At 44.8% G+C, this 25422-nt stretch overlaps 1 protein-coding gene across 6 annotated transcripts in view; it reads right to left on the minus strand.

The window, feature by feature from the left end:
* Nucleotides 1-25422, minus strand: part of MYSM1 (Myb like, SWIRM and MPN domains 1) — a 50818-nt gene that overhangs the window by 21926 nt on the left and 3470 nt on the right. For all 6 annotated transcript variants that reach the window (XM_075936089.1, XM_075936086.1, XM_075936085.1 and 3 more), the window contains exons 2-11: nucleotides 24111-24186; nucleotides 23688-23758; nucleotides 19754-19831; nucleotides 19584-19610; nucleotides 18591-18669; nucleotides 15278-15376; nucleotides 12834-13612; nucleotides 10298-10428; nucleotides 6032-6135; nucleotides 1819-1896 (exon numbers count right to left, since the gene is read on the minus strand). In XM_075936089.1, coding sequence (XP_075792204.1) covers nucleotides 1819-1896; nucleotides 6032-6135; nucleotides 10298-10428; nucleotides 12834-13612; nucleotides 15278-15376; nucleotides 18591-18669; nucleotides 19584-19610; nucleotides 19754-19831; nucleotides 23688-23758; nucleotides 24111-24186 — 1522 coding nt within the window. The remainder of the gene's footprint in view (nucleotides 1-1818; nucleotides 1897-6031; nucleotides 6136-10297; nucleotides 10429-12833; nucleotides 13613-15277; nucleotides 15377-18590; nucleotides 18670-19583; nucleotides 19611-19753; nucleotides 19832-23687; nucleotides 23759-24110; nucleotides 24187-25422) is intronic.

A 25422-nucleotide genomic window follows, 5' to 3' on the forward strand; every position in this document is an offset into this window, starting at 1 on the left:
GAATAAAAATAAAATTGATGAAATCTCCAAATTAAAAAAACAAACTTTATGGCCATGTGTGATGGGGTGGACTAAGTCCTGACGCCCCCTACAGGAGGCCAGAGGCCTTGCCACACCCCTTCCCAGTGACAGGAGCAGAAGAGAGGTCTTCCAGGCAGGATAGAGAGGCTGTCTCTGCGGCAGCCAATCAGGGCCCAGCAGACAGGTATAAAAGAACCTGATGGTCTAGGACCTGGCAGTTCCTCACAGGAGCTTGACCTACGCAGTTCTATATACGGTCTGAAAGAACAGCGGCATTACGGACAGCTCCGAGTTCAAGCTGAACTTTAGACCTGGGTGAGGCCCAGGTCCAGTGGCCAAAGACTGGCCAAAAATGAATACAAGAACTGATAGCACTGCGGATAGGGCTAGTAAGATCCTAGCCTTAGAACCCTGAGTTGACCAGAGTGGCATCCAGAGGAAGTGACCCAGGGAGCAAGGAAGTACCAGACGGCCAAGCAAGAGCTTACCCAACACCCCTCAGCAATAGAGGGGCACTCACAAGCAGGAGGACCCGGTTTCACCATGCCATACACAGTGTATGCTTTAAAGCAGCGGTTCCCAACTGCCGGTCCACAACCCACTGGCTGCTGGGCTGCAGTGGATGCCAAAGCTCAAGACAGCTGTTCACGGCAGCTCGGCTCCGGCAGCTGTGGTGACTGAGGCACGGCAGGAGGTAGCGGAGCAGTAGGCATCTCCCTCCCTTCTTTGTGATTGGGAAAAGAGGGGGTGCAAAGGAGGAGGGAGTGCGTGCACTGCCAGTGGCCACTCTCCCTACCTGCATGGCCGCTTTCGACGGTGGCAACAATAGGGTTTAGGTTGCGGCAGGAGGAGGAGATGTCTCCCTCCCTTCTTGGTGATGGCTGCCAGCTGGAGCTCCATGCTCTCCCCACGCAGCTGCTTTGGCCAGAGGCCCCACTGAGGCAGCAGCAGGAGGAAGCAGAAAAGGTGGCATCTCCCTTCCTGCTCCCCCCCTCAGTATTGGCCGCCAGCCAGGGCTCCATGCTCTGCCCCCTCGGCCGCTTTTGGGGTGCCTCCCTCCCTGGTAATGGCAGCCTGGCTGGAGCACCGTGCTAGCTCTCCCACCCACAGGTCTGCAAGAAGTGCTTGGGGAGGGCAGGGGTGCGAAGGATGAGTGCATGTGCGCGCTGCCAACAGCCATTCCCCCTTTCCGCAGGGCAGTAACAGCCACGCTCCCTAGAGGGGCAGCCTCACTCTGAAGAGGGGTGGGGGGAACAAAGAGGTGTTGTGCTCGGTGTAGTGGAGTCACGGGGCAAGAGGGTGTTGGTATGGGCAATAGGGGTCAGAGGTTAAAGGCTATGTGGCATAGGGTTGGGGGTCAAAGGGTATTAGCCACTGGGGAGCAAGAGGATGGGTTGGGGCTATATCGTCATTGTACACTTGTATTTGCATATTCATTATTTGAATAATGAATATGTAAATATGCAAATAAAATGTTATCAGTCCACCAAAGGTTTGTGAATGGGTTTGTTGGTCCTCAGCATAAAAATGTCTGGGAGCCACAGCTTTATAGTATGACTGTACTGGACATGAATACCTTGCATACTCAACATTCATTCACCACAATATTAGCACAACTGCCTAACAGTTGCTCCAACATTACTGTAAAATAATAGCTTCCAAAAGAACAAATGTAATTTTTGTGCAGATTATGTAATCTTTTTTCTACTGTATTTGATGACACACCATCTGATAAATGGTTAGCAAGAATCAGAGCTCCCAGAACAATTCCCAGAACAATGTAAAAATAGAAGTTACCTCAAATGTCTGTCCTTCCAAATCCTTGGCATCACACCAGTTTCCCCAGGGGTCTCGCACACGCCTGCGTCTTGTACGCTGGAGCAGGCAGATAAAACACTAGTCAAACATTATCAATCCATGCACAAAAAAACACTGACCTTTCCTGAATTTAATCAGCCATAAAGTGACATCCAAACGGTCAGTGGCTCATAAGCATTACGATTCCCAGAATAGGCCCAACAACACAGAACTCTTTACTTTAGTTTACACAGTTGGCAGTGTGCCTAGAAATAAATGAGTAAAGGTTTCTCTAAACAGTATAATAAATACCTAAGTGAAGATCCACGAAACCAATTAGTATAGATAGCATGGTTTAGTGTATATGCGCTTGGTAGATTTTGTTTTCAATTTCAAAAATTAATAATGATTTTTATTTTTAAATTGTAAACAGTTTTTATTTTTACAGTAGGGGAAAATTGGGTGTTGGAGTAGAGTCGGAGTTAGGCCAGTGCTGACACGCTACAGCTGCACAGGGCTCCCTGTGTGGCCAAGAGGCCCAAGACACAAGAGGTGCCATGGAAGAGTGGAAAAACAAAGACCATTAGCCAAACCTCCAAGGATGACAACAAGCCTATGGCTGCAGTGAAGGTCACACTGCTGCTGCACAATTCCTGCCTGGGACAGGCCCTGCACTCCTGGCTGGTGAGTAAATGAGTAAGGCCATGATAACAGAGATGCAAAGGCCTCCCTGTGCTTCCGCATTGCTGGTCTCACTCGATTCCTGCAGACACATGGTGTGAGGAAGGATGTGGGCAGGGCAGGGCAGGGCAGAGCAGAGATTCCCAGTCACGATTCTGAGGGGAGGTAGAAGAGGAGCTGCCAACTGCAGGGAAACCATCTTATTGCCAAATGGCTCTGTCCCCAAGCAGGACATCAGCCTTACCTACACCTTGCACCTGCAGAAATCCAGCATCATCAGCCCTACAGTCCTGCAAGGATCTCTCTGCAGCTTTGTTGGTAAAACTCATCCATTCACTCCCATAACAGCAAGACTGCAGAATGCTCTCTGTGCTGCCGTAGGGCCACTACCACCCAATCCCCACAGGCACAAGGTGCAGGAAAGGGAGGCTGCATTTACACCAACTGTTACAAATAGATTTTTTTTTAACCAATTTCAGTGTGTCAGGTGAAATCAACATTTACAAATACCAATTTAAATCAAACGCTGGCAAGTCTAAATATACCGCAAAGTGTGATGCAAATAATATTGGTATGCTCATGCTTTCTGCATAACATTTTTTTTCCTGTGATGGGATGGATTAGGTCCTGTTGCCTTGTAGACCTGCAACACCCTGTTTCAGAAAAAACTCGAGAGAGAGAGATTATCTGAATAGGCTACAGTGGTGTATGGGAAAAAGCCAATCAGGGCCCAGAAAAGCCATACAAAAAGAGCTGCAGAACAGAGCAGCAGTTAGCTGCTGTGGCAGCTCAAGGATGAAGACTGGGTGACTGGTCGGCTGGAAGAATAGCTGGGACAGATATGTCTAAAAGTTAACAATGGTGGTAAAGCACACATTTGAATCAATAAATAAGATAGAGCCCTGCGGTAATGGCAAAGATAGCACAGAGCCATGGGGAAATGGCCCAGGGGATTAGAGCAGCAGTGCAATGAGCACAGCAGACAGCTGCTATCTACAGGGTCCCTGGGCTGGGACTTGGAGTAGAGGGTGGGACCAGGACCCCCCATTCTCCCTTAGCCACTGGGAGAAGTAGCCTGGACCTTCAGGGGAGGGGGGGAATTGGACTGTAGTAATGCAGCCAAAGAACTGGAACCAGAAGGGCCTTGACAGGACAAAGTTGCTGTCTCCAAGAAGGAAGCCCTGTGGGCACAGTTTTATTCCAGAGTGGGAACAAACTGAGACATGAAAGAAGGTACTGAAAGAGGCCTTGTTGGACTTGTACCCCAGAAGGGGTTTGTTTTACTTTGCACACAGACTGTGTGTGACTCAGCCAGAGGACTTAGTCATGGAAGAGACTCCATAAAACACAGAGAAAGTGCAAGCGAACACACTCAGCTGAGAGCACTCACAGAAGGTGAGCGCAGCCCCTTTATAATTTCGTATGTGGATTTGTCACTCCCTTTGTGCAGCTGATCTAGTTTTCTTGCACCAATGGATTGAAATACATTGATATCTTTACAGAAAAATGATAATTTGATATTACAAGGGGGCTGTGCTCCATGCTGGCTAGCCACCCTCTGTCCACCACAGCCAGACCATGGCAACAGCAGGAGGGAGGGCCGCCACGAGCCCTTTCTGCAGCAAGGTGGGGGCTAGACTGCGGAGCCAGCCTGAGACAGGACGCTCTAACCAAATGGGAACTGGGCCCTAATTGGGACCTTGTTGGCCAGGCTTCATTTTAAATAAAGTAAAATATTACATCCAACACAAAAAGGTTTCAACATTGTCTTTATTAATGGTAAGGGTGGGTAACCTTTTTTGGTGTCAGGGGCCGCTAAGCCACAGAAAAGTCAGTTGAGGACCACACAAGTGAGGAGAAAAAAGCCCCTCAAAAAACTCCCCAACACTCACAGATATGACCCCCAACTAAAACACCTCACTCCCCCAGTGCTCCAGCCCCATGGGGGAGGACTGAGGTTCAATACCATAGGCCAGATTCACTCTTCTGGGGTTCCAGGGTTTGTGGATTTTATGGGCCCCCTAGGCTCTTGTTGGGGCCAAAAAGTGTGTGGGACAGAGCTGCCAGTGAGAGGGATGGGGGTGCAAGGTCTGAGTGAGAGGCAGGGTGCAGGAGCAGGGTGTCTGGGTGGGGAGACGGGAGCAGGCTGGGACCAAGGGACAGGAGTGTGTGTGTGTGGGGGGGGGTGTCAGCAGGGAAGTGTGTGAAGGGGCTTAGGGGGTGGAGTTTCTGCAGGGCAGTGAGCGAGGGGGCTGGGGATGCAGGGCAGGAACAAGGTGGGGGAAGGTGCCTGGCCAGGAGGGAGGAGGCAGGGTATCTGGCCAGGTGAGAGGGGGACAAGAAAAGGCTGGGAGGGCGGGGTCTCAGCAAGGAGGTGAGTGAGGAGGTTGGGGGGCAGGGTCTGGGCATGAGGGGGAGGGCACTTACTTGTCTTCAGGCCCTGCGCTGGTACCAGGCTTGGTCTCCACTGCTCCAATTAGCCGGATTCTGGCCAATGGGAGCGTAGGGCAAGGCTCCAGACAGTGCACTGCTGTTCCCCTAGTCTGGGCGGGGGAGCGCTTTTCCCCCATGCAGTGAAGCTTGGGTATTACTTCCCGCCCACCTCCCATTCCCACCCCTCATCACTCCCTCCTCAGCGGGATGAACCTGGCCACTCTGGGCAATGGCTCCTGCCCCGAATCCCCCGTCTCAGGTGGCGGCTCTGGTGGGAGCAAGTGGGGGGTAGCAGGCCCTGTGCCACCTCGAGCTCAGTACTGTAGTGAGACAAGGCAGAGAGGGTCTTGAGCATTTGGCTCATTAAGCCACTGAGCAAGTGGGCTCATTCCAATCCCGATCCACCCAGCCCGGCCTTAGAACAGCTGCTTCCAGAAGGAGTACTTCTCTTTGGTGCTACCAGGGCCAGCCAGCCTGGGGCTGCTCACCCTGGACAGGGGGGAGGATCCACCCATTTCTCCAGTATCTCCCTTTCCCTCTCCAGCCTCCAGGGAGGAGTGAAGGGGAGAAGCCGTGCAGCTGAGGGTGGAGGGGCAGCAGGACGAAAACTTTTCCTGTGGGACGCAGAGTGACGTTCTGACGTCACTCTGTCATCCTGCAGGAAAAGGTTTTTTTTAATATGTAGAGAGACATTATTTTAATGAAGCAATTCATTATTTATAAAGTCTTATATACGCTTGCACTCTAAGTCACTCCAGAAATTTGGTAAAATTTACACATTACAATGTAGACAGCCTCACTACATGTGGCCAGCATACTCCAATGCTGTCTCATAACTGCAAATTATGCTGCGTTTTCTAGTTCCAATAGAAAAGACTGAGCAAGCTGGAGTGGAAACCAACTGTGCAATCAAATAGTAATTGGGACAGATATGTCTAAGAGTTAACACTGGTGGTAAAAGCACAGACTTGAAACAAAGTACTCTCAGGAAAGTGATCGAGGTTGAATGGGTTAAGAAGAAGTTAACAGAGACGTGTTGGAAAGCAAAAGTTGAAGAGGCCCTATCCACAACACATGCAGTTTTTTATTTTCTACTTACCATAGACTGCAAACGTTGAGCCAGCTGATATGCTTCTATGGTGTCTTTGCCTTCTTTGGATCGTGTTTTATCAGCTGGTTGTGGTCTGTTATACACAGCCTGTTCTATAGGAAGGCAGAGCACACACATTATTCTTCACTAACAATGGTAAATAAAAATTTCATATTTAATACAAATCTCAATTAGGAGGTATTACTCTATGATCAGACAGTAGTATAGTCAACCTGGGCCTCACTTAGTAGCATGCAACTGTAAGGGTATGTCTACACTACCACCCTAGTTCGAACTAGGGTGGTAATGTAGTCAGCCGGAGTTGCAAATGAAGCCCGGGATTTGAATTTCCCGGGCTTCATTTGCATATTGCCGGGCGCCGCCATTTTTAAATGTTCGCTAGTTCGGACTCCGTGCCCCACGGCTACACGCGGCACGAACTAGGTAGTTCGGACTAGGCTTCCTATTCTGAACTACCGTTACTCCTCGTGGAACGTTCCACAAGGAGTAACAGTAGTTCGGAATAGGAAGCCTAGTCCGAACTACCTAGTTCGTGCCGCGTGTAGCCGCGGGGCACAGAGTCCGAACTAGCGGACATTTAAAAATGGCGGCACCCGGCAATATGCAAATGAAGCCCGGGAAATTCAAATCCCGGGCTTCATTTGCAACTCCGGCTGACTACATTACCACCCTAGTTCGAACTAGGGTGGTAGTGTAGACATACCCAGAGAAAGGGTAACTTCCTTCCTATCTGTGAAATTTCTTTCTATGACCCTGCAGGTCCTGTAGTCAGTACAGTGGGGCATTCTCCAGCCTTCTACGGTTAGAAACAGAACAAAGACTGACACAGCCAGAAGATAGGACAACCACCTGTAGAGAACAGCAGAACAATGGCTTTCAGTGCTAAAAATTAGCCATGGGAACAATATAATCAATCAAGAGAACGGTGACCCATTCCATTAGGATCTTTTTTCTCATCCTTGGGACACTGCAGGACATGAGGAGAGGCTGTGATAATTATGTATGATCACTTACAAGACAGCTGTGGTTCACTCAAAGTATATACCAAATTAATCAATGCTTTCTTTGGCTCTGTATTCACGGACAAGGTCGGCTCCGGACTAATGCGCTAAGCGACCCAAGATGGGATGAAGATGGACAGCCCTTAGTGGGTAAAGAACAGGTTAGGAACTATTTAGAAAAGCTAAACATACACAAATCCATGGGTCCGGCCTTAATGCATCTGGGGATACTGAGGGAGTTGGCAAATGTCATTGAGGAGCCTTTGGCCATTATCTCTGAAAAGTCGTGGAGCTCTGGAGAGATTCTGGATGATTGGAAAAAGGCAAATGTAGTGCCCATCTTCAAAAAAGGCAAGGAGGACAATCCAGGGAACTATAGGCCGGTCAGTCTTACCTCCGTTCCTGGAAAAATCATGGAAGGGATCCTTAAGGAATCCATTTTGAGGCACTTGGAAGAGAGGAAAGTGATTAGGAATAGTCAGTATGGATTCACAAAGGGCAAGTGGTGCCTGACCAATCTGATTAGCTTCTGTGATGAGGCAACTGGCTCTGTGGACATGGGAAAGTCAGTGGATGTGATATACCTTAACTTTAGCAAGGCTTTTGATGCAGTCTCCCACAATATTCTTGCCAGCAAATTAAGGGAATGTGGATTGGACAAATGACAGTAAGATGGATAGAAATCTGGCTAGAAGGTCGGACCCAGTCGATAGTGATCAACGGCCCCATGGGTCAGGATGGCGGTCGGTTTCTAGCAGAGTGCCCCAAAGTACGGTTCTGTGACCGGTTTTGTTCAATATCTTTATTAATGACTTGGATGAGGGGATGGATTGCACCCTCAGCAAGTTTGCAGATGACACTAAGCTCAGGGGAGAGGTAGATATGCTTGAGGGCAGAGATAGGGTCCAGAATGACAAACAAATTGGAGAGTTGGGCCACAAGAAATCTGAGGAGGTTCAACAAGGACAAGTGCAGAGTCCTGCACTTGGGACGGAAGAATACCAAGCGTTACAGGCTGGGGACCAACCAGCTAAGTAGTAGTTCTGCAGAAAAGGACCTGTGGGTTACAGTGGATGAGAAGTTGGATGTGTCTCAACAGTGTGCCCTTGTAGCCAAGAAGGCTAATGGCATATTAGGGTACATTAGAAGGAGCATTACCAGCAGATCCAGAGAAGTGATTATTCCCCTTTATTCGGCTCTGGTGAGGCCATAACTGGAGTAGTGTGTCCAGTTCTGGGCCCCCCCACTACAAAAAGGATGTGGATGCATTGGAGAGAGTCCAGTGGAGGGCAACCAAAATGATTAGGGGTCTGGAACATATGACCTATGAGGAGAGGCTGAGGGTGTTAGGTCTGTTTAGTCTGCAGAAGTGAAGAGTGAGGGGGGATTTGATAGCAGCCTTCAACTTCCTGAACGGAAGTTCCAAAGAGGATGGAGAAAGGCTGTTCTCAGTAGTGACAGATGGCAGAACAAGGAGCAATGGTCTCAAGTTGTGGTGGGAGAGGTCCAGGTTGGATATTAGGAAAAACTATTTCACTAGGAGGGTGGTGAAGCACTGGAATGGGTTACCTAGGGAAGTAGTGGAGTCTCCATCCCTAGAGGTGTTTAAGTCTCAGCTTGACAAAGCCCTGGCTGGGTTGATTTAGTTGGGATTGGTCCTGCCTAGAGCAGGGGGCTGGACTTGATGATCTTCTGAGGTCTCTTCCAGCTCTATGGTTCTATGATTAGCTGAAGAAACAGGTTAACTGCTACTTTTCAGTAAGTTATGTTTTCCCATTTTATGAGAAACTTCTATTAATAAATCCATACTAGAAGACTCCAAATATTTTGGAAATTTAAAAGCAAGACAAAAGCACAATTTATATTTTTTGAAGTCTATAACCTTACAGGCAGATTCTGGAACCTTTATCTCTGCTAATACTACTTGTACTAGGGATGTTAGATATCGGGCAATTGAATAATTGTGCAACCGCATTAAATCTTAGCCATTACATGACTATTCAATAGTCCCCATTGGTGGGACCAGCAGCTAGTGTGCTCTGACCTCACTCCTGGGGAGCCGCCTGCCAGCCAACGCTGCTTTCTCTGTATCAGAGGCAGTAATGTGAGGTGCCAAGCAGGAGCTGATCCACCAGGGGAGAAAATTTAAAACCCAGCTCCCTGCCACCTTGCGCTGCTGCCTCTGCATCAGAGGCAGCAGCCCCTGTCCACAGGGGTCCAGCTCCCAGCAGACAGAGGCTGCTGCGGTGAGGGCGGTGGGGGGGTTAGGGTTAGGGCACCATGGAGACAGTGCTGGGGGAAACCAGCTTTTAAGATGGCTCCCCCACAGCATCTGTTCCTGCTCCTCCACCAGTGTTCCGTCTACAGTGCACAAGAGCACAGCTTCACAGGTGATTAATAAGCTACACATTGACATCCCTAACTCATATGAGTAGTCCATTAAGATTTACATGATGACAAGGGTTGGAGGTCAAACAGGTTGAAATGCCATTATGCAAAGTACCTGCCCCAAAGAGCTTACATGAAATAAAGGTGAGTTGTGACCAATGTTCCCTCTAATTTTGTCCATTCACGTGCAGATTTTTTCCATCCACGTACAGAATAGAGATGTATAATCCTATTTAATCAGTTAACCAGTTAAATGTTTAACCGATTAACTGATTAAGCGAGATCCCAGGTGTGGGACCACCCCAACGTGACTGGAGCAGCTCCCAGCCATGCCCAGGACAGCTGCCAGCTCACAGACCCACTGGGGTAGCTGCTGAGCACCGGTAAACCACTACCCAGTTAGCATCACCCAGCAAGAGTGATGCTTACCAGGTAACTGGTTAGTCGTACACATCCCTAGAGCAGAATAATTTCTTTTATGTGCACCGAGGAATGTGCGAATGTGCCGCACCAGTAGAAATAAAAAACCTTGTGGGTGCTCCGCTAATCAGCCAAGGGTCATTAGAAGCTCTCCTGAGTGGGCCACACAAGCACAGTTCATAGAGAACACCAACTGAGATATAAGAGAAAAAGGGAGATGGAATGAAGATTATCCACATAGATAGCTGTGACTGGATTGACTGAAAAAAGTACTCAAGAAGGAATTTAACACAAAAGATCCTTTTAAAAATGCAAATTTCCCTCTACCTTGATTTTTACACCACATGAAATATACTCAACTTATCAAAATGTTTTCTAACCAATAACAGATATTGTTAACATTGTGGTTATCATTTGAATGGATGGAGATTAAAATGATTTTTACCACAGCCAAAGTTAATTGCTCCTATTAACTCCAGGTATGTGTGTATCCGTCCAATACAGTTAACATCACCACAATTCTTAAGGCCTGGACGTACTGAAGTCTTATTCAGGTATTTAGGTTTACATCGTTCCCTGAAATAAATCACAGGACACTTTCAAACAAAAAGAAAGTGACGAATGGGAAAAAAGGAGAAAAGAGTTTAACTGTTTTGTGAAGCCATTTGGATTTCCTTGTAATATTCACATTTTTTCCATAGGAATTTGAGAGATTCTCATTATTCAATGTGTGTAGCACTCATACCTAAAATGCTAGTGGTAAACAAGCTTTTATTAATCAAAAAAGCTACTCATGAAGTAGGATTTCACCATTTGAGACTGTTTTCTGAAATATACTCTATGAAAAATGTATGGCGGAGTATTCATGCAGATATTTAAGCTTCACAGAAATGTGTAAAATTATAACAGCATTTCAGGCTATGCGGACATATTCAAATGCATGCATAGGGAAAAAGATATCCATACAAAACATAAAATATAGGCCCTGGAAATGAATGGTGCCAGGAAGCAACAAGTTATTGATCTTGTTAAAATAAAGTACAGTAGACTTCCGATAATCTGGCACCTTTGGAACCTAGGTGGTGCCGGATTATCAGATATGCTGGAGTATCGGGAGGTCCTGGTACAGCTACATGGCTTAACAGCTGGCCGGGACACAAACTCACTCCCTCTCCCCTCCCCTTTCCTCTTCACTTTTCCTCCCTGCTGTAAACTGATCCTCCTCCCCCACCCCACCTCCTTCTTTCCCCCTTGATGAAGCAAAACGCTCTTCTCCATACTGTAACAAGATCCCACTCTCCCCCTCCCCAACCTTATGCTCAGTCCGGGTACAGCGGGCACATGTACTGAGCGGCAGGCTTATTAATCAGCTAGTCAGGAGCGCCTGATATTTTGATGCCGGAGTATCAGAAGTGCCGAACAATTGAGTGCCGGACTATCGGAGTTTTATTGTACTTGTGCCCATTCCTAAAGACATTCTATTTATTAAATAATTATTCGACATCATTACTTAATCACTTGCAGGCTAACATGATAATCTTGTTTTTTATCCTTCATGCATATTTGATGCTTTTTAAAATTACTGATACTGAAGTCTGTAAAAATTTTCCCTAGAATTATGGGACCTTACCGCTTACATCAGAGATACTAGTAATTTCAGGAACCACCTAGAGAGAGAGACTATAGAACTGGTGTTCATATGCAAATCTGACACCTTTATCCAGGGACTCAACCAAGACATTAACTGGATGGGCCATTATATTTAATACCCAAATGACATCAAAAGCTAAGTATTGGACACTTACAACTCTCTCTACTAGCCTCATTTAGCATGTACACTAATTGACCATTTCTTTTTTTCCTACCCATCTACCCTCTTTTTCTGCTTTACATTTTGTGTTTTCTGTGCCTGTGCCTATTGTTTTACTCATTTGAAGTGGGTTGTGCCCACAAAAGCTCATGATACTGTGTGTGTGTGTACACGTGTACGTACACACACACACACACACACACACACACACACACACACACACACACACACTTTTTTCTTACTCTCTAATGTGCTACAGGACCACTTGTTTAAGTTTTTTGAAGTTATGGACTAACATGGCAAGTCCTGAGACCAGAACTAGTGAATATATTAACAATTTATAAGACAAGTGAACTGGAGGCGAGAGAATATACTAACATTTTAAAAGTGAGTGAATTCAGAAAACAAAGCTGTAGGAAGCCCAATTTCACAGTGAATTAGTTTGTCACAGTAAAAACATGCATCCTTTAAACATGCTCCACGAAGACAAACCATAAAATATTTACATCGCTGAATGCTGTTACCTGTTAAGAAGGACCCATTTTAAAAATGGTTTTATCAGTTTCTGCTCTAACATCTATAAGCCATTCTTAGTAGCTGACTTTCTATAAATTCAGTTTCTCGGTCTCCTGCTTGTCCCAGACTAAAGATGGACACACATTACAGACATTGCTAGAGAACAACTTGAGTGGGAATTTTTTGTAAGGTCTGAAGGATAGGGACCCAGAAAACATAAAAAGAAACCAGACTCATAGTATATTTTGATATGCACTTCATCTACATATCATTACCGTGTGGCAATAATTCTACAGTGGTACACTGACCATTATTATTTTATTTAATCTTCCCTGTTTGGTATAATAAACTAAACCAAATTGACAAAACTGGAGAAAGAATTTGTGAATAAACTGTAGCCATGTGTTCTGAAGATGGACATCCATTTTCATAATGCTCCAAAACATTTTCATTGTTGAAATGTAAAATATTTAAGAAAAAGCGATGTGGGAAGGATATTCTGCCCATAGCAAATGCTAGTATTTTTGCTATTTTGACAAGACTGGAAACTCTCAGAATTATTGGCAGCATTCTGAGCTAGGCAATTATGTTCCAACTGCATCAAAAGAGCTCATCAGCTGCCTTAATCACATAAAATGAAATAAATGTATCTCACCACTGATCCAAAATGTAATTTCTAATCTTCAGATAGCGCTCTGGTGTTTTGGCCTGACGTCCCTCAAAAAATTCTGGAATAGCTTGCTTTTCTTCTTCCATAATGATATTTCTATCAATTTCCACTTCTTGATCAGGTGGCTTAAGCTCCTCTGTTTCTTCTTGATTTTCTTCATCCAATTGGCAGGAAGCATGGAAAAGCATTTCATCATTAACCAAGTCTTTCTGCTCTTTGTTAAGTTCTTGGTCAACGAATTGCTTGGTGCCATCAAAAGTCCCTTTTTTGTCTTGCTCATTTTTCTCTGTAAATTCATTAAACTGCAGATAATCTGATTGCACAGATTCGTCACCATTCATGCTCTGTTTCTCAAAGCATGTGGCTGCAATATCTGGTAACTCCAATGCTTCTGCCTTGTCTTGTTCAGCCTTTTGAAAGTTGTCTTCTTCAAATTGGGGAATTCCAGAATTGTATCCAGCAGACCAAAAAGTGTGTTCTCTTCCTCTGATTTCTTTAATAGGACTCTTTGGAATATCAGTTATTTTAGATATGCCAACTTCCAATGGGGGTGCATGAGAAAGGAGCTCATCCATTTCATCTGTGATGTCTACTTCTTCATCGTCAGACAACTTTTCAATTTTCACTGCATTCAGGTTGGGGTCTGCACGGCCCCTCAGGTTTGCAGATGCCCATGCCACAACCTTCTCTCCTTCATCCTCAACAGGAAGGCTACTGCTGTTGTATTGGCTATGTTCCTCTTTTTCAGAGTCATCAATTTTTGCCTTAAAGAAAACATAAATGGATTAACAAGAAAAATTAAGCATTCCCCAGTAATAAAGTTTAGATTTAAAACAATATTAAAATCAATGGCATAATTAGTTTCATTCAGTTTAGAGGGACCATTAAGTTTTCTGTATTAATTTACAAAGCGTGTCTTTTTTAAACTGGGTCTAATGTTCAGCTTTCATTATGTCCTCCTTCAAAGGACAGTCCTGCATTTCATTATTTTACATTTTTACACACACACACACACACACACACACACACACACACACACACACACACACACACACACACACACACACACACACACACACACACACACACACACACACACACACACACGAAGGGATTAAGAAAGGACTACTAGCAAAGCTTCCTGAAGTGAGGACATCCAGCATTAGAGTTAGTATTTATCAGCTAATTTATAGTCGCTCAGCTCATTTTACTTATTACTTGTTTACCTTATTTACTTATACATTACGGAAAGTATCTCTACAGGTTGTACTTCCAAAATCTGGGACTCTATGGTCCAGCAACAACTGTGGTCCAGCAGAACCACGGATGCTCCTGGAGCAGAGAGCCTGGGAGCCTAAGGGCAGTAGGGCCAGCCAGACAGGACATCAGAGTTGGCAGCCTGGCTGTTGGCAGCGCGGGACTGGAGCTGGAGCCCTCCAGCAGCCCCCCAGGAACACGGGACTGGGGCCAGAGCCCCACGGCTTGCCCCGGCAGAGCAGGGATGGGATGGGGCTGCGCAGGGATGGGGACGGAGCCCCACAGCTTCCTACGGCTGTGCAGGGCCTGGCTGGGGCTATGTGAGGATGCGGATGGAGCTCTGTGGCTTTCACCAGCTGTGCAGGGCCAGGGCGGGGCTCCAGCCCCTGGTTGTTCCCAGCTGCTCAGGAACAGAGCCACACGGCAGGAGCTGGAGCTTGTGCCACCCAGGGAGCCAGCAGTAGCTGGGTAAGCAGCCCAGCCAGGTCAAGGAGGGAAAAGCAGAGTTGCCCGCTGGGGCAGCCTGCCAACAGTGGGTGATGGACTTGGGGACTGGTGGCAGGAGTCCTCCACAGGTCTGGCAAATTCTCGTTTGGGACGGCCAGGTCCCAAAGACACCAGGCCAGAGAGGTCCAACCTATAGGTTTTTCTTACTAATTTTTGTTTTAAAAACTAAAATAAAAAAGTGCAGACTTTAAGGAAGTTATGCTGCATTATAGAGTCCAAAGAATAACATAATAGAGGTATTTATTGGTAGCTAAAGTATGCACAGTTGTCTTTTAAAAAAAAGGTCCCTGAAGAGTTCAGCTGGTAGTCAGAACTGACATTACCCTGGACAGTTGCAACTTCTAAGTAGACAGAGGCCCATCTGTTTTCAGTCTAGTAACATATCCCAAATATGTGGATGTCCAAAAAAGCAACCCATATTGTTTATTGTTGCTTGTTACCGGGTTTGAAATTCCCAACATTAGAATAATTCCAAACAGGACAAATTTCAAATTTAAAATAAGTAGATAAGTACATTTATTAATTTCTTTTAAATTCAATCATATTTTTGAAGTATTTTCATTCTGTAATGTCCCATAAATGCATGTTTGCATTCCAAATATATGACAGGAGCATATTTGCCCTACTGACTTTTTTACTAACAGAAAATGACATTTCACGTTTACCTTGTTCTTAAAATATTGCCTTGCATAGCTCTTCACTTGTAGAACAGTGCGACTTCCAATCAACTTGGCGATTTTTGTCCACCTTCGGCCAAATTTAGCCTAGTGTGACAAAAGAAATTTAAATCAATCAAGCTCTTCTACATCTACTTATTTTTTATGCAGGAGAAAAAGTTTTACAAAAATAATTATTTGTTAGAAATAAAAAATACTACTTGACCCTTGCAAAAAATCCTACTATCTAGTCACTGGACCATCAGAAATTATGTTTAAAAAGTAAGTATTACTAATTCACTGCCCTTTTTTGAGGAGATTTATCAATGGCCTGATCCAGAAAGTGCTGAAAAACATACTGGCTGCTACCTGAGGAGTCCCATTGAAGTTAATTACGCATTTGCAGAAGGGATGGTAATGGGTATCCAGTTAAACGATTACCAGGTAAGTATCATCCTTAATGGGTGATGCTTACCAGGAAACAGTTAACTGATACCAGGGAGCAGTCACCCACCTGTGGCCTGACTTGGAGGGCTGGGAGCTGTGGTGGCAGCGGCAGCCCCTGCAGGGAGACCAGGAGCCACCGCAGCAGTAGCAGCCCCTATGGTGGAGGTGCCTGAGAGCCATGGCTGCAGGAGCAGCCCCCTACGGCAGGGATCACTCTAGACCAACCCCAGTAGGTGGGCCCCCCATCCATCTTTTAATCGGTTGAAAACAGTGTTCTGCAAAGCAAGGGCGCCCATCTGCCATGCACCCCACTACCCCTGAAGGAGGCAGCAATGAGTGGGAGGGAGGCAGACGGCTCCATGGAGCCAGCTCCTTGTATGTATTGGCTCCCACCTGCCAGGATCCCACACAGCAGCCGCCCCATCTCTACTTCCCCTCCGTCCGCCTTGGATAGGCATTGGCGGGAGCAGGCAGGAGCCAATGTTCGGGGGAGCAAGGGGGAGTAATGCGTGTAGTCTTGTAGCCGAGGCATATCAGTTAATCATGTAGTCGACTACACATTGACATCCCTAATGTGTACATCCACATCAAGTCCTCAACGTAAAAAGACCAAATTTAGACTCTGATCTCTCAAAGCTGTTTAATTTTATGCACTGTGAGTAGTCCTACCAAAGTCAGTGGAATTAAAGTGTTAAGCACATGTGTTAAATTTATCCAGGACTGGGATCTTGAATTGTGCAAAAAAGGTAATGCTAAGGCAACCTGAAGATTAAGGTGGGTTTTTTTTTTTACTTTAAAATATGGTTCTAAATTAAAGTGATTAAAAGTTGCATTGGAGGAAATCAAAATTTATTGTAACTCCATATCAAATATGCTTATTTTAAAGTGTAAATATTATGGCCAGTCCTACACATTTACCCTGGATTCTAAAAGTCAAACTCAGTTCTTTTCTTTTCGCACATTACCACCTATATTGAAGGCCAAATTCTTCTGTAATGTCTAAATGCAAACTGATACATATCAAGACTAAAGATATCATAGTATCAGATGAGTGAATCTCATCAGGAAGGCTGCAACGGTTCACCTTACATATGAATGCTTACTACAAAGCTAGATCCCCAATCATTTAAGAAGTTCTTCTCCCAGAGGACCCATGCACCTTTGCAGTTCTTGGGTCTTAAGTTATCATTGAGGCAGGCAAATATCCTTCTAAATACTATTTATACAGTATTATTTTCAATATTTTATAGCAATGTGATTTTCAAAGTCAAAATAGCCCCACTAAAAGCAATGTCCGCTACAACATTCAAAGATACTATTTGCAAAGGGTTATTTGCTTGACAAAATACAACTTTCTATACCCCACTAATTCAGCTGAAGAAATGTTTTAAAAAAGTTACAGCAAAAATGTTTTTAGATTGTCTTCATAATAAAAAACAGATGAATTATTTTTGCTCAAACTTTCAAGATACTATTAATCTTGAAGAAACAAGGGCTGAAAAACTTTCCCCAGCAAGGCTGACATTTGCTGAAGTTACCAAGTTTAAATAGTTTGTATTAGAACTGAAATGCTACAGCAGTCATTACTTGAACTGCTGTTAGGGCTTCTTCTATAATAGTACAGATATATAAAGTCTAAAAAATTATTAGATGTAATCATTATAACACCACCACAAGCTGAAAAATTAGAACACAATTTGCAAACATCCATTCAAGTAGTAATTAAGCCTAATTCTACTTTTCCTTCTGTTTTCAAGAAATGACCTAGCAAAGCCTTGCTAAAGTCAACAAGACTGTGAAGGTCTAGGGACTCACCCTCCTGGATTTCTTTGCACTGTCAGGAATCTATGTCTTTTATTGTTTTTTTCACAAAGCAATAGGTGAGAGAACAATATTTTAAGAAAGTCCAAAGTCAGAAAGATTAGCAGGGTGATTCAGGAATCACTATATGTATTACAGTGAAAGCTCTGCTATCCGACATTCATTTAGGATAGGGGTTGCCGGATAACTGAATGTGCCAGATAAAGTTTTTTTGGCAGATCCAGCTCCTGGCAGCTCAAAGCAGGCTAAGGGGGAAGGAGGTGCCTGCTGATAACATTGGCCAACAGTGCCAGCAGTCAGAAGCCCTGCAACGGCCAGCTAGACAGGTGGGAATCAGACACGTGCACCTGAAGATGCAACAGTATCATGGCTGGGGACAATGCCAGTTAACTAAGTTTTCCAGTTAACAGAGTGCCAGATAAAGCTTTCACTGTACGCATGTTACAGTAACATCTAGAGGCAACAGCCAGGCTAGGGTCCACTGTGCTGCCACCTGTACAACATACTAAAAATGCTCCAAAGAGTGTACATTAGTGTCTGGAAAAAGTTTTTGTTTACTAGATTCAAAGGCACCCCTCATGTTTGACACTTTCTTTGCAAACTAAGGCACTGCTACTCTAAGACAGCAATGGACAAATCAGTAGACCTTAAGACAATCTAAGGCTCCAATCTTGCAACTGGGTCTGGCCAGGCAAACTCTTGTGCACAAATCAAGCACTGCTGATTTTGATGGAGATTCGCAATCAGAGATATGATTGTGACACCAGGGTCTAAATGTGTCTGATTTATCATTCCATTGTTAACCATTGGAAATTATTTTTTAAAAAGTTAAGTTGATTTTTTTTCAGTTTTAAGTGCATTGCAATTATTTTTATTTTGCAATGAGAAAACTGAATGCTAAAAATACTAGGGGTCTGCGCCCGCTGCTTGCTTATGCTCGCTAACTCCTCTCTCTCCGGCCGTCTTCACAGCCGGAGAGTGTGAGGGCACAATGATGTCATTCTGTTACCTGGTAGGATTTTTTTTTATCCATATAGAAACACACAATATTTACCAGGCCTTGTTCAAAAAGCTCTTTTTCCTCTATTGTCCACTTTACTGAGCAGCTAGCTGATTTTGTAGGTGACCGAACTCTGAAAGAGTAAGAAAATGCAGGTTCCTTTTTAATGAATGCAGATTGCCAAAAGAAAACCATTTACAACAACTTCTGAAATGTGGATTATTATACTTCTTCAATGGAAACTTAGGGGAATTGTTTTAAACTTTCAAGAGAACAAATTCTGCCAGGTTTTTGTATTACAAAAGCAGCATAATTTAAGACAGCACTACACCCACTCTCAGCTAATTTTGAGGAGGGGAAGGGGCACATCCAACAAGGAAACTGTAGGCAAGGAAACACCAACTGTAATTATTGTTTTTGTGATATGGACATATGTCCTGAAAAATCAAGTTCATGTAATATAGGCCATTTAACAGTCAAATATCAATGTCTGTCAGGTTGACAATGTTCCTTTAATAATCCAACACAAACAAATAACACCAAGGCTTCGTCTACACTGGCAGCTTCTTGCACAAGAACTGTTTTGTGGAAGAGTTCTTGCGCAAAAAGTCTTCCACAAGAGCACATCTACACTGGCATGTGCTTTTGTGCAAGAGCGTCTATGGCAGTGTGGATGCTCTCTTGCGCAAGAAAGCTCTGGTGGCCATTTTAGCCATAGGGGTTTCCTGCACATGAAATTCATGTTGCCTGTCTACACTGTCCTCTTGTGCAAGAGCTCTTGTGCAAGAGGGCTTATTCCTCGTGGGGAGAGGAATAACTCTCACGCAAGACGCCCGGTTTTCTGACGCTAGACTGTAAATTTACCTGCGCAAGAACGCGCGTGCACTGTAGACACCTGGCAAATTTTTGCGGAAGAACAGCTGTTCTTGTGCAAGAAGCCGCCAGTGTAGACGTAGCCCAAATGTTAAAGGGGAATTGATAATGTTATATAACTTAAATGAAAAAGAACACTTAACAATACACCTCAGTTATTCAAAAAGTACATACGTGACTTTTCCTGTTTTCTTATATGGACTGTAAAACATAAAAAACAAAAAATTAATAATGGTGACTGCTGATCACCTAAGCAAATATACATTTTAAAGAAAGTTCTTATTTGTTCCCCAAATTTCTCATGTTTAATTATTTCTTTCTCCACTCCCCAACAGCAAATTTACCTTTTCATGGATTTTCTGTCACCTTCCTTTTGATCAAGCCATATTTTTTCTGGAAGCGATTTATTAGATAAGTAATACCTGCAATCTATATTAAGGAATATTTTGATACACAGACCAGAACTACATACAGGTTGTATCCCCCTAAAATGGGACTCTGGTCCAACAACCTCTGTGATCCATCATATACCATGGATGTTCCTAGACCACACAGTACAAGAACATGGAGGTCTGGTGGTGTGATAAGAGCACAGTAGAGGGGGACCGGCGACTCAGTCAGGAGCCCAGTGTTGGGGGCAGTGGGAAGAACAGTGCCATGGCAGGAAGTTCTGGCCCTATTCTGGCTACAGCGGCTAGGGAGCTTCAATGCAGCAGTAGCTAGGGAGCTCCAGTCATGGTGGCAGAAGGCGGCGGAGCTTCAGCTGTGGCACTCTGGCTCCAGCAGCAGCGGGGCCAGCGACAACTAGAAAGCCTGGAAGGGTTGGAGCAGCAGCTGGGGCCAGGCTGGAGTCCTAGCCCAGGGGCAGTGAGACAGCATGGGTCATGAGGGGAGGAACCTGTCCTGGTCTGGCAAATCTCCTCATTTGGGACCAATCAGGTTCTAAGGGTGCGGGACCAAGGAAGTCCAACCTGTGCATGTAAAAATTCTGACAAAATTGTCACTGATTGAAAATACTATTAAGTTAAACAAAAAAGGAAGAGATTGGCTTTGTAAATCACATTAGTTCTAATAAACTAGCAATTCTGCTTCCTCCCCAGCCTGTTTTCTCTTATTATTTGGACATAATATTAGAAGCACTTTTTCTCAGCAATGCCAAATTCCCCAACCTTTTCACAATTCAAGTCTGAATAATGTACAGGCAGTCCCCGGGTTATGTACAAGATAGGGACTGTAGGTTTGTTCTTAAGTTGAATTTGAATGTAAGTCGGAACTGGCGTCCAGATTCAGTCGCTGTTGAAACTGACCAGCGGCTGACTACAGGAAGCCCGAGGCAGAGCTGCTCTGCCCCAGGCTTCCTGGAATCAGCCGCTGATCAGTTTCAACAGCGGCTGAATCTGGACGCCTGGGACAGAGCAGCTGGGGCGCTGACACGTAGGTCCCCGCAGCGCCGCACCTCGGCGCTGCGGGGACCAACCCGGCAGCACCCCAGTTGCTCTACCCCAGGTGTTCCCAAGTCAGCCGCTGCTGAAACTGACCAGCGGCTGACTACAGGAAGCCCGAGGCAGAGCAGCTGGGGTGCTGCCGGGTTGGTCCAGTAGCGCCGAGGAGTGGTGCTGCGGGACCAACCCGGCAGCGCCCCAGCTGCTCTACCACAGGCGTCAGCGGGAAAAGCCTGGTCTGCTGGGGGGGGGGGGCAAACTAGCTGCGCCCCCCCCCCTCCCCCCCAGCAGACCACGGAGACGCGGAGCAAAGCCACGGAGGACGTGGGCAGCGGGACCGCGGCACGTCTCAGCGGTCCCACTGCCCGCGTCCTCCACGGCAAGAAAAGCCGCTCCGCGTCTCCCTGGTCTGCTGGGGTGGCCCCCCCAGCAGACCAGGGAGACGCGGAGCGGCTTTTCTCGCCGTGGAGGACACGGGCAGCGGGACCGCCCAGACGCACCACAGTCCCGCTGCCCACGTCCTCTGCGGCAAGAAAAACCTGGTCTGCTGGGAGGGGAGGTGGCCCCCCCCCCAGCAGACCAGGGAGACGCGGAGCGGCTTTTCTCACTGCAGAGGACGTGGGCGGCGGGACCGCTGAGACGTGCCGCGGTCCCGCCACCCGGGTCCTCCGTGGCTTTGTTCCGCATCTCCCTGGTCTGCTGGGGGACCGCCCCAGCAGACCAGGGAGACGCGGAGCAGCTTTTCTCGCCGCGGAGGACGTGGGCAGCGGGACCGTGGCACATCTGGGCGGTCCCGCCGCCCGTGTCCTCTGCGCCGAGAAAAGCCCCGTTCGTATGTAGGGATTAACGTAAGTCGGATCCACGTAACTCGAGGACTGCCTTTATTCCCTTGGTAAAAACATTCTGTACTGATACTTTGTTGTTCCCCTGTCAAGTATTTTGCTTCAAAGGAAAACAGAGGTAACTCACATTTGTTATTTTATGATCACCCAAACAGCTAACTTGGATTAAATATCTCAGCAATATTAGGAGCTCTCTTATTATTAAGAAACATGGAAGTTTTCTCAGAAGTGGCGTTAAAATAGTTCTCTACTGGATACTGTTTATAACCAGGAGCTCTCTTATTATTAAGAAACATGGAAGTTTTCTCAGAAGTGGCGTTAAAATAGTTCTCTACTGGATACTGTTTATAACCAAACACATGAGTGAATGTTAAGTGAAAAAAATCAGGAGACTCATGAATTTTGGGGCACCTGAGCTTTATGCATGTTACGATTCCAAGCAGTACAGTCCATGAAAATTCCGTTGAAGTAAAATACTTCTCAGTTCTATACTTTTTGTTATCAGAGAAATGAAAAGTACTTTATATGCTTTATAAGTACTCATTATACTCACAACACCCACATGAAATATTAGAAAATCAAGACACAAGTACTCAAGGAATACATTTTGAAATACTTGGAGAAAAGGAAGCTGATCAGGATTCACCAACGGTAAGTCATGACTGATCAACCTAATTGCTGTTTATGATGAGCTAACTAGCTCTGTGGATATGGGAAAAAAGGAGGATGTGATATACCTTATCTTTAGCAAAGCTTTTGTGATGGTCTCCCACAGTATCCTTGCCAGTAACTTAAAGAAGTATGACTTGGATGAATGCACTATAAGGTGGATAGAAGGCTGGCTAGATTTTCGGGCTCAACAGCTTAATGTCTAGTAAGCAGCTGATATCAAGCAGAGTGCCCCTAGGGTCAGTTCTGGGAATGGTTTTGTTCAACATCTGCATTTCAAAGAAGGGCATAAAAAGGCTAAGAGAATGCCTACACTGAAAAGGTAAACCTGTGGAACCAAGTCTAGGGGCCCAAGTCAATTGACTCAGACTCATGAAGCTTGGACTGAGGGGTTAAAGATTAGGGATGTTAACTAGAGTGTTTTTGTGTAAACGTGTAACTGCTTGAATTTTTAGACAGCTCCCAAGCACTGGCTCCTGCCTGCCTCCCACCCCACCTGCTATCTTTAATAAAGAGGCAGCAGCACAAGGGCAGGCAACTCCACGGGAGCCTATCAGAGGCAGCCTGGGATGGGAAGGGGAGTGTCTGTAATTGATAGGATTAACAGATAAGCCCAAGTTTATTAGTTAATCATTTAAATGACTATACGCTAATATCCCTAGCAAAGATAACAGTGTGCAGCCGCTCCCCGAGTTGCGAACGGTCGAGTTACAACCGTTCGCACTTACGACCAAAGCTCCCATGGAGCGGTCGTAAAGGCGGTCCCCGAGTTACAAACGCGACCTGCGCTTACGAACAGTGCGGTCACGGGTAACTCAATGGGGTCCGAGTTACCAACGGATCGAGTTACGGCCAAGTGTTTGGACCGTAACTCATTTGTAACTCGTAGAGAGGATGTAGAATGTTACCACCAGAGCTGGAGCTTGGGCTCTGAAACTCATGAAAGGGTGGGCCTCTGGACACAGGCTCCTTCTTGAATCAGAACATCCACATCGCTATTTTTATCCCCACAAGAGCCTGAGTCAATTGACATAGACTCTGAAACTTGGTATAGCACATATTTTACTGCAGTATAGACATACCCTATGAGACTAGCCAAAGCCTGAAGAAGCTGAAGGTTGTAGAGTGGCTAAGCAAAGGACTGAGCAAGTGTCCTCTCTCATACTTCCATGTTCTAATTGCTAGACCACAGTGCTTCATGGTCAAGTTCAGTAAACACCAATCTCTTTAAAAAGAAACCACTGTGTAGCTACTTTCTACTGAAACAGAATTTTATTTTGCCCTAGGAAAGAAACAGACATATAAGCAATTTGATAAAAGGATACTCTTCTTCTAGCAACATCTTCTCAATGACGGCCCTGTTCTCTTCACTAATGTTGCTATCCAGTGTCCATGGCTGGAAATGACAGATATTTTTCAATTATTTTCTTTGACACGCAAATATTTAATACTTCCTCTAAAACAAAACGAAGCACAGCTTGATTTTTTTAACAAAAGATAAATACATTAATGTAGGGGTTCTCAAACTTGTGATACCGCGACCCCCCTCAGTTGCTAGCGAGCCCCCTCTAAGGTGTTCGCAACCCCCCTCTAACTTGCTCGTGACCTCCCGGGGGGTCGGGACCCACAGTTTGAGAAACACTGCATTCATGCATTCAAGTGGCTAGGGAAGAAATATAAAGTTTTGAAAAGATGTACCATTAATTTAAAACAAATCAAAAATCCTTTATTTCCTATATATTACTTACAAGGCCATTATCTGTTCTCCAAGATGAATCAAGATAGTGATCTTGCAATAAGCCAGAAGCTATGTTTTCATAGTCTCTGTAATAAAAATTCCAATTATTTTTAAGAAGGGGAAAAAACACTTGCCTTCAATAATGCAAACACTTTGCAAGAAAATAGATAACCTAATCAGAATTAACATTAAAATCTGGACTCATATAATGCTAGTTTATGCGTATTCATTGACATAATGGCACAGAAGCAGATTCTATAATTAAAAAGGGTCACTTGTATTTTGCTAGCTTATCATTAGACAAAGTGTAAATGACTCCCTCACGGAAAAGGACCTAACTTTTATTTTTTTAATATATACATACATACATACATACATTCTCTCTCTCTAAATTGTGCTTAAACTATCAGCAAAATCAACTTCGTTTTACTGAAAAGTTAAAATTTTCTTCCAAAGGAGATTCAAAAGAAAGTGGGATCAAAGGTATGAAGTATAAATATATAACAGAAACACCAGTCTCTCATAGTAGTTAGAAGACAGACATTTCATTTTAAGCTGTCACTGCTTTCTGGCATGATCCTCATTTAACCTCTCTGTGCCTCAACTGACCCATCTGTAAAACAGGAATAATAATCCCTATGGTAAAGGCCCAAGATCTCTGAGGGAGATCTGCTATTACAGGAAATACCTAAGGAAAATCAAATATCAGTCTTTAATTAACCAAGCTGGTAACCAACACATGTATCACAGTATACAGTTGTGTACCTCATGTCATTAACACTAAACATTTCAGAAAAGTCCTATGGTTATAGAAGCTCTCATTTTAGCATGGTGTGTATGCTAAGTAAACTAATGGAAGCTGAAGGAACACTTTGGACTATTAAGCTGTCCCCTCTCCCATCTGCATTAATTAAGAAAGGAACTGTATCAGAGGAATATGCACAATTCTTAAGAGAACTGTTTGGAAAATATTACGTATTCTTAAAAGCTTTCAAATTCTGTTAGAAATTGATAAATATTCTGAAAGTATTCAGAGTTTATTCTTCATACAAAGAGCAGTATGTTAAACGTTAACATTTGATTCACTTAGGACCCATCACTTGAGGCTGATAATGAGGGTAAAGTACTATCACCTTCCCCTAAGCATAAAAATTGCCCTGAGATTACTCAGAGGTCATTGGGTTCTCACTGCATGTAAGCAAAATGCTAAAGATCCTGGACTTCCTGTGATATCTTAAAAGTAAGTATCAGTAAAGTTTTTTAAACTTCACAGAATCATTGAAATTAAGAGATGGAGGAAAAAGTATTAGCTCATTTACTGC

This window comes from Pelodiscus sinensis, chromosome 9 (assembly GCF_049634645.1).
Source record: "Pelodiscus sinensis isolate JC-2024 chromosome 9, ASM4963464v1, whole genome shotgun sequence".
Classification (NCBI taxonomy): domain Eukaryota; kingdom Metazoa; phylum Chordata; order Testudines; family Trionychidae; genus Pelodiscus; species Pelodiscus sinensis.